This window comes from Pholis gunnellus (assembly GCF_910591455.1).
Source record: "Pholis gunnellus genome assembly, chromosome: 4".
Classification (NCBI taxonomy): domain Eukaryota; kingdom Metazoa; phylum Chordata; class Actinopteri; order Perciformes; family Pholidae; genus Pholis; species Pholis gunnellus.
Genome location: NC_136530.1, coordinates 23,028,051 through 23,038,212, shown reverse-complemented (window position 1 = coordinate 23,038,212; position 10,162 = coordinate 23,028,051). Strand labels below are relative to the sequence as shown.

At 42.8% G+C, this 10,162-nt stretch overlaps 1 protein-coding gene across 1 annotated transcript; it reads left to right on the top strand.

Moving 5' to 3' along the window:
- Positions 1-8,022: 8,022 nt before the first annotated feature.
- Positions 8,023-8,344, top strand: gng12b (guanine nucleotide binding protein (G protein), gamma 12b; the record flags this gene model as incomplete). The annotated part of the gene is made up of 2 exons (XM_079158151.1): positions 8,023-8,115; positions 8,219-8,344. The coding sequence occupies 2 exons, from the start codon at positions 8,023-8,025 to the stop codon at positions 8,342-8,344; spliced, it is 219 nt and encodes a 72-aa protein (XP_079014277.1).
- Positions 8,345-10,162: the final 1,818 nt, after the last annotated feature.

Sequence of the window (10,162 nt, the reverse complement as noted above, 5' to 3'; positions counted from 1 at the left end):
GTCATCATTCACCCGTTCACACACTGATAGCAGGGTTCCACCGTCATGCAAGGTGCCACCAGTCCATCAGGACTCAAACTAACCATTCATACCCATTCATGCACAGCCTGCGGGAGTCAATTTGGGGTTAAGTGTCTCGACACATCGACATGGACTAGCGGAGCCGGGGATCGAACAGCGAAGAACGTCCCTGCGACTGCTCTGCTACTGTAGTCTACAACTCCCTGCTACTACTCCCTCGGCGTAGGTAGATTCCCACCTATACTGAGAGAGTACTGTCTGCAGTGGGGAACTGAATTAAGAAAACAACCTGGTAACAAAAAACAACCCGAGCCGGGCCGTACCATGCGGTGGAAATCCAGCTTTGTGGCGGTAGCTGTACAATTGCTTTTAGTGAGTGAAGTAGAAAGGGTGTTCTCACTTCGATATTATTAGATATTGTTGGACAGGATAGTCTGCTTGAATTCCAAAACCGTAATTATAATCTTAATCCAGTTTACTCTGTTTGTTTTGTTTACCACAATACAGACTGCATTCCATGCATATGGTGATGAAGCCTGGCCTTTCGTCCCCTTACTGAAGTCCTGAAGCAAAGTGCTAAAGGAGTATTCTCAAATGTATGTTAGAACATAAACCATTAGCCCGTCCTTTGCATCAAACACGGTTGCAAGACTTGTCACCCTTTTTAGTTATGATGTACTAATGCGAACACGGATCTGTGTACCACATTTCATGGGCATCTATCCAATATTTGCTGTGACATTTCAAAGTGATTGTTCCGCATGCAACAGGTTTGCAAGTTGACCCCCACCCACACATGCATCTGTATGACAGCGCTTCTTCATTAATAGAAGCAGCTGCATGGTGGCACATTGCGGTGCATCTGTCCTTCCAGGTTTAGCTCCAGACAGTGTGGGGCATTTTCTTTGTGTGTCAGCTTTTCATTTCTCCTCTCTTTTTTTTTGTTTTTTTTTTGGGAAAACTATCAAAGCAGAGCAGGGAAGACATTCGTGAGCACATGGGTGATGTAGTAGAAGAGAGTAGCACCTGGATCAGGGCGTTTTAGCTGCTTGTCTTCCATTGACGTCCAAGCACATTAAAGAAAACTTCAAAGAGAGCCCTAATCCATGGATGGTATTCACTATACCTCTCTGCAGGGTGTGTGTGTGTGTGTGTGTGTGTGTGTGTGTGTGTGCGTGTGTGTGTGAAGATAGATTAAGTTATTTCTCAGGGAATCTGAGGCACATTACTCAAACCTTTGAACTTTTGAAACGGCTGCGACTGTCTGCAGGTTGTGCCACCAGAGGCGAACACACACACACACACACACACACACACACACACACACACAAACACGCACTCAAAGGAACCTGTTTCTCTGCACATGGGGCCCAGGTGGGAAGAAAAGACAGAAACCGGAGTGAGAATCTGTCGTCCCACGGCTGACCTCACCCTCGGTAAAGGTGTTGCATGCCGCAGCAGCGCTCAGGGGAAAGGTGATCGGTGGAGCCCAGAGAGAAACTCACAGCCTGTGACTCAACGGCTCGCAACCCTCATCTCCTGTTTTAGTCTGCAGCGCAAACACCAACGCCTCCTGGGTGGCTTTCCAAGTCGGCTTTTCTTCACACAGAAGGGCAGGCCTTCAAAGCCTTTTGGACAGCGCCCATGACGCCTCGATAATCGATAGTGTTCCTCTGCAGATTGGAATGTTCTAGCGTTAGTCATACAGTTTGTCTCCACCAAACTCCGACACTGCGTGTTTGTTTCTCTTTTGGGAGGCCTCTGTCTCTTTCCTCTGCACGCCTGACTGGGCAGTCTGGCTCCCAGATAGCATCAGGCTGTCTGAGATTAGCGCTCATGAGGGCGCAGTTAAACTTGTAAAAGCTCTGGACCCCTGTCCCGGTGCCTGCGTTCCACACAATGCCAAATGGCCATCGTGTGTGTGGTGCAACACTGATAGCCTGTCTGCATTGTCACCGTGCCTCTCACATGTGCTTAAGCCTCAGAGCTTACTGCAGAGGCGGCCACAGATCACAGCCCATGCAGGAGCGGGCTGTGGAGCCTGCCGGTGTTGTTGCCAGGCAGTTTAGCAGTGTAACGGACAGATAATGGAGCTGCTCAGTGTCCCATGGACCAACATTTTTGGGAACTGGACAGCTGATAACTAATCATTTAGGCCGCAGCGCTCTGCCTCCCTTCTGTTTATCAGACTCTGAATAACACCTCTGTAATCTGTGAGCAAAACACACCTACGTTTGTTTGTATTCTCTATTATTACACCAAAAAGGTTGTAAATGCAAGGAGTTACTGAAGTTTACGTTTCTATTGTTAAAGAGATGTACGTGTTAGGTAACAATAGTGGAACACAGTTCATTGCATTTATTTTCTCACTTTTTTTCAAGTCTGTCTTAAAACATACACACACACATACTAAAATGCCCACATGCAAATTGAAACCGTTTTTGTTTGCTGTATTTGTTCCTGGACGGTCCTGTGTCTGTGCAAAGTACATTTAATTGTTGAGCCAAAGCTAATATGAGACTTCTGCAGTCTTGGTGGACTAATTGAACCATCTTTGGCTCACATTTAGTATGCATTTTCGTCCCTCATGTTCGGCAACCTGAAAAGTGAAGTCTATGCGGAGGTGCCTTAAGCGTGCATTCCCTCTAATGGCCAGCAGGGGGCAACTCGTCTGGTTGCAAAAATAAGTCCGAATGTTTAGGAGTTTATGAGAAAATGACTCTACTTCTCACTTGATTCATTCCCTCAGTAAACATTGTAAACATGAGTTTATGATCTCAATCGCTACTTTCAAGACTTCTTCAATACAGCATGATGTTCATTTAGTAACTTACGTTCCCCTTTAGAGTAAATAGACGATAAAGAAGCATAAGCTTTAGAGCGTGGCTACCTTGTGATTGACAGGTCGCTACGACGGCGTTGTCCATTCTCCTTGAATTTCTGTCTTTTCATCTTACAACTTTTACCCGTTCACAGTGTTTTTTTTCCCGAAAATACTATGTATTCGATTAGTCATTTCATGTCTACAATTTTGTCCAAACAAAAGTACAAAACTGATAAATATTCAGTTTGAAATTGTATAAAACATAAAAAGCTGTGAAGATTTGAGAACCAAAAGCAGGAATCATTTGGAATTTTTGCTTTAAGTAGAAGATTTTTATTTAAATAAATGTCTGTAGAGTCACTATCTTTCGCCGTGTGAGGTAACACAATGGGTACCGACTGTTGAACGCGATAAAGTGAGATTAAAACACACACCTGCAATTACCGCTTATCGCCGTTCGAGATTGCACATTTAATAAGTCACACAAATTGTGAAGTTTTCTGTCCATCCACTCATCTTTTGACACCTAGAGACGCCTACAATACTCCTCCGCTTTGCGTGCGTTTGAGTACTCTCCCACTGTTCAGCACACAAATGCACATTTAGTCCCGTTCTGCTGTTGGTTTTAATGTGGTGTGACTCTTAGTATATTTGTTGGGGCAGCAGTTGCAACACATTCTCACTGACGGTGCAAAAGCTGCTGTCGTAAACTCTGCAGAACGTTCTGTTGGCACGGCGGGAGCCCACCTGTGTAAAGCCCCACAGCCACATCAAAGAGATCACCCTAATGTAAGACTTTAAATATGTTTCTATCAATGCTTTTGAGTGTGCCACATGCTTACATGTACCACACATAAGTACACACGCTGGATGCAGACGGGCACACCACAGCTGAAAGCATTGCAGACATTCTTTTGGCTGGAGGGATTTTAAAGGCTCAGCATACAAAGATTTACTCACCCTACAGTGGCAAATGTCCCTGATTCAGGACTCCTCTCACTCATGCTTTTGTTTGACTGAGGTCTTGATTTCAAAATAAAATAAAATGGCAATGAGGTAATTATTTGAAAGATGTCCATATTTTTCTTGTGCACATTCAGATGTTCTGCAACAAGCTACACGTTTTCCCTGTAGAAAGAGTTTGTCACATATATTGTAGTAGTGGTTTTCAGCATACATTGAAATCTTGGGAAATACGCTAACATGCTTAAAGAGTTAGATTAGCAGATTGATACCACCCTGTCTGTTGGCTTAACTTCACAGACTGCAAACCGCCAGCCTGTTTCGCTAGTTTTTTGGTTTGTTTTTGTAGTGATTTAACAAATGAGAAGTAATGTGTTAATCAGTGAGCTTTAGAGCTGCTGGAAGGCAAATGTCTTTCTTTCACCGTTGGGCAAAGCCAGGCTAGCTGTTTCCATCTGCCTCCACTCTTTATGCTAAGCTAACTTGGCTGCTGGCTATCGCCTCAAATGTATTATTATTTAAATAATACGCATATGACAATATCATATAAATAATCCAGCTCCTGTTGAATCATTTTTTATACAGTGTTGGTTGCATAATCTCTCCACCTCGCTTCACTCGAATTTTGAGAGTAATTAATTTGCCAAGAAACGCATAATCAACAAAGTGAAACAGGAATTTACATGTATAAGCAGAGTCTGTGAATGCGTATCAGGGGGATGAACCAATTCCGATGAACATCTTTGCGACATGCCACATCTTGCTCCCCTGGCCTGAGGAGAAGAGTCACCACATAGTCCCTCCAATGGAATATTGGGGGACTACATGTTTTGTACTTATCTGTCTCACTCATTTATTTTCTTACATCAATGTTTTGTGAAGGATGCAACATGCACATATACAGATGTACGTGCATATTTACGACAGCATGAAATCACTGTTAGGCCAAACGGGCTGTTTAACATCACGTGACTTTGCTCATATTGCAGTGGTGACATTTTCCTTGGGCTAAATGCAACGCAGCTATAGTGTAGAAGCAAACAAGTGTGACAAGTTGGAGAAGAACAGTTCAAAAGAAAGACATGGAGCTCAAAGACAGTGATTGAATTTAAATACAATTTAAAACTTTGAATTTTGTCTTTGCATTGTTCAAAACTTAAAAGTGGAGCGTATGTCAGCCGTGACCACGCGCTGTGACGTCACTAGTCTACATTAGTGTCACTTTCAAGGCAATACCACAGACTCAACAATGGAGCAGTTAAACAGAACGTCATTTACAGCTAACTACGAAAACGTCTCGAGCTCTGAAGCAGGCGCTGGCGTCACACAGCCTGCAGACGTTGGGAGGGGGAGGGGGGACCAGGACCAGCCCCCCTGTGACGCAGCTCTCCCTTTCCCTGTGTCCATTCACGCCTTGGCGGTGCAGCTGAGGGGCTTGAATACTACAGCTGTGTTGACAAGAGAGCCACGACATGGAGTTTTAAGTTCCCGGGAACAATGAATGCACAGGTCAAGAAAGCAAAAACAATGGAAGCAGCTTCTATAGACTGAAAAGTACAATTGAGGTTTCAATGTCATGTGTTCTTTGAGGAAAGCTTTATTAGTCCCTCAGCTGCCATGCTTTCCGTTTCCTTAGTTACTGGCCCCTGTGTGTAGCTTCTATTTTTAGAGCCTCCTCCCCATATTTAATCATTTATACTTTAGAGGGTATCTGGCGCTATACTGCTTCCTGTGCAGGAAGCGGAAGGGAGTGGGTGGGATGGGGGGGCTTTGAGGGATGCATGGTCTTGTCTCCCCTCTGTAGTCCATGTTTCATCTGCCTTCCGTTTCAGCGTGTCCCCCCTCCTCTGTAAAGTTCTGCACCAAAGCACAGAGCAAACATTAACCACACCACATTTCAAACGTTATGTGTGTCAGTCCCACAGAGTCCCTTTCTGCTGTGCTCTTTTTGTTTTTTTTTATTCCAGGAACAAGTTAACATTGCTGCACAATTGCTGGGTACACAGAGAACTTCTCATTTATTGCTTAACAGCATGATGTACTGTGTACTTAAAATTGAACACAAGGTGTTCTTCTTGCATTAGAAGCAGTTCCTCTGTCTTGATTTTCTTTTCACAAATTATATTTTTTTGCAGAAAACTGGTTTTGGCTGCTTTTCCCTTGATGCTCTGCAGCCAGTGCAACAAAAAAAGAAATAGCATCGAGCCGCTTCCACTTCAAGTGGTTGAGGGAGTGACGTAATGAGCCAGTAAAAGCAAACCATTGTGTCCTGGAAGTGGGAATTGTGAAACAGGAGTACGTTAGGTTGAGCCACAGCTTCTACGCACATTGAGTCAATTACAGATAAAGTCAACTGTCTTGACACTTCTGGGAAGTTGCACAACTATAGACATTGGTGTGGGAAAATCTTAGAAACTTCTCCACCTGCAACATTGGGCAAGGCTGCTCAATCATCAAACTAAGGGCTGCAACCTAAGAAGCAGCTGTGATCATTTTTTAATGTCGATCTGTCAGTTGGTCCAACATTTTGATCAGAGGATGAAGCCTATTGATGCAAGTTATTCCCTTACCTCCGGCATCACCAGTTGGGCAAAGTTTTCACTTGGGTTGTGAAATGAGTAGAGAGATTGGCACAAAATGTCCCTCACGGGATGATTGATTTGGTGATGCTCTGACTTTTCATCTAACACCATCATGTCAAATTTGTTATATGTCCGATCCGTTTTTAATACCCATCAGTCGTACTCAGTGGCGGGCCGTGCATTTTATACCTGGGCCTTCTGTGCTGTCCTACAGTTGAACAGCTACGGTGCAGATACATGAATCCGTGCATAACGGGACGCTGCGTCATTAACGGACAATGCATAGTCAAATCAACAATGACAACAACAAAGTCATAAGAACCAGTCACATATATTTATATGATAACAAAGCATGACGCATCAATCCAGCAGACCTGCAGCGGATCCACGCACTCCACCACACAAGAGCACGAGCCATTCAAATATAATATATAATATAATATAATATAATACGACACCATAGACAAATGAACAGTAACGTTACTGCAGATGTAAACAAACAAACACAGTTTGTCACTTCAGCAGTTTCTCCAAAAGTTTTCAAAAGCACCGTAGTGTCCTGCCGTGCTATGGCGTCCTCAGGTTAGCATAGCGTAGCTCCAAACACCAAGACGCTCAGTTAAAGTGAAACACATTCTCAGCCATAAAATGTGCGACGCTGTCAGCCAGGAACACCGTTCATAAAAGTAAATAAACTACACCAAGCAAAACCCTAAAAATGTTATAATTTCTTCCATATCTTTCAATGTGAACTCTTACTACTCCAACTAACTTCTGCCAGCTTCCTTAAATTTCACATTAGTCACGCGCTGGCCCACTGACCAATCACGGCGCACCTTAATGCAGACGTACTTAGCAAGCTACCTGGGTAGCATCTGCACGTCAAAGGATACGCCCAACATGTCAAACTAAAGATCTGATTGGTTGAAGACTATGACAATCAACAATATCGTCCCCATATACTTTAATCTGCAAAGTCTACCAAGAGGACCCCAGGCCTCTCTTAGAGACATAGGGGCTGAATCTGATTGGATAAAACTCTCCTTAAAACAAGCTGTGCTGGAAGCAGAGCAACAGAGGAAGACAGGAGCTGTGCAATGAGAAAATAAGCTAATGGGAAAAGAATTACAATACATGTTGTGTATTTATGAAAAAGCATTACATTATAATATAGCTATAACTTTGTGATTCTGTTTAGGCCAGCAGAGAAGGCTTAGCTGGCCCTGACGGCCCGCCGCTGGTCGTACTGTAAGCTGTACTTTGTCTTCACTGATAATAAGCAAATATTATATTATTTATGAATACAAAGTGGTTACAATGGTAAACATTATCTGCTAAACATCAGAATGGTATTATTGTCACTGTAAGCATGTTAGCATGCTAATGTTAGCATTTAGTTCATAGCACCACTGTGCCAAAGGTCCTCACAGAGCTTTAATCCCACAGGAACATCTTGTTGCCAGGAATCGTTTGAATAGATTTATTACGCTGTGGCTTTATCGGTTTCCTTTGTGCAAATACCAACTGCATCTCCACACACTAATCAATGTAAGTAGAGCAAGTGTAAAGATATATATATATGTATATGTTTTGTTCTAAACCAGGTTTGAACACAGCTGTCCAAAGTCTGCGATGTCATCAAAAATGCACAACGCCAGTCGCATAGCTCACGCCAGACGGACGGTGCAGCAGCTGAGGATAGAGGCCGGCATCGAGAGGATAAAGGTGCCTTTATGTTCACACTCACACTGCTCTTGGGTGTCCTGCTTCTACTTCTGTATGTCAAGGTAGATGAGTGTGTGGACTGAATTTTTCTTTTTTTCCACAGGTGTCCAAGGCTTCATCAGACCTGATGCGCTACTGTGGAGAACATGCCAAGAATGACCCGCTGCTCATGGGCATCGCCGCTTCAGAAAACCCTTTCAAGGACAAGAAGCCTTGCACTGTTTTGTAGGGGAACACCTGAACCCTTGCTGCTTTCCTTTTTGATTCTTGTGTGGAAATAAAGATGGAAGTAATACTGCTCACAACTTATCTTAAGGCCAGTGGCCAAAGAGAAGGTAAAAATAATAACAAAACTAACGTGGCTTTCTACAAATGTAACAACGTCAAACAAAATGCAAAAAAATGGGCAATTCAACGTATCCCGTTGTTTACAAAAACGTGCAATGGCAACACCTTTTCTCTGGCAAAAAATGCAGTTACACTAAAGAACAAGCAGAAGTCTGAAGCTGAAGCCTGAGTGGAGCTGTGCCATGGATGGCAGGGCTCCTGACCCACTAATTATCACAGCGCACACAAACAAGCCCCCTCAACCATTGGTCCAATCAGATTTAGGCTTTAAGCTTTCCCCTCTTACTTACATCAGGCTTGCTTACGGAAACAGTTGTTGTAGGTTGTGTGCTACTGATAATGAGCACCCGAGATAATGATATCCTGTCGGCAGGCGAGCAAACTGAGCCGTCCGTCACATGAAGACAAAGAGAAAAGAGCGGAGGACCACTTATGAACAGCTCTTGCTTTATTTTGATGACCTATAGTCACAATCATAATAGTCTTTAAAAATTGGCCTTTAAATTGTTCCTTTATTTTTATTTGAGCACAGACAAAGCAATTAACTTGTCCTCACATGTGTAATTCAAGCTTTCCAGAGACAAACCAACCATTCACTTAAAGTGTTGATTGGATTTTTATTTTTAAGATGTTGAGAATTGCTTTGGCCAGTGTTAGGAGATGGAGTTCACTTACAGATCCAGAATTTGGGGAATTCAGACAACACACAACAGACTTTCAATGCTCACATCAATTGAATCCAATGCTAAGCTATTAAATAGAATTACTGTGATGTTTAAATTGTGAAATTGTAATATCAGAGGGACACATTCTCTTGACAAAACAGTCCAACTGTGTCTTTTTTACTATTTTTTCGCCCGCATTTGCCTTTATAAATGAATGTACAACTCAATCCAACTATCTCTAAAAATGAAATATGTTCAGATAAAAGTAACGGTATCATCTTTTCGCATCGCTGCAGGTTGTGCTTGACCCTTTTGGTATTCCTTAATTTATATATTTCCTTCCATCATTGCTGGAAATAAAGATTCAAGACTACTCAGTGCCATCTTATCGGATCCAGCTATTTAATGTCACTGTGTTCTGTCTGCAGAGCCGAGGCTTACAACTGCACTATTCAGCCGCTTTGGAAAGCTGTAAACACCAGATGACTGTTATACTTTTTGAGTTTGAAACATTCCATGTTTACAACTGCTCTAAAATGTGCTTTTTATTTGGGCTTTTATGAGAACCTACGTCTGACAGTATGTAGCTGTGACATTATGTCTTTTGTGTGTTGGTGCTCGTACAAAACATAAACTAATATTACCAGCCAGGGCCTTAATGGTGGAGTGATTATGCTTCAACCTTCAACTACCTTTTAGTCACATAAGTGCTGTTGTCTTAAACTGTGAAGATGGAAGGCCCATTGGTGAAGGGAGTATATCTCATATTTCAAAATGACTCATGTTCAATAATTAATTATTAAAGGAACAGTGTGTAGCATTTAAGGGGACCTGTGGCAGAAATGAAATATACTATTAATAAGTATGTTTTCTTTAATCACCTAGAAATAAGAATCGCTGTGATTCCGTTACCTTCCAATGAGCCGTTTATATCTACATCAGGAATAGGTCCTCTTCACGGAGTCGGCCACGTTCCTACGGTATCCAAGAACGGACGGACAAACCACACACTGGCTCTAGATTGGGTCGTTTGC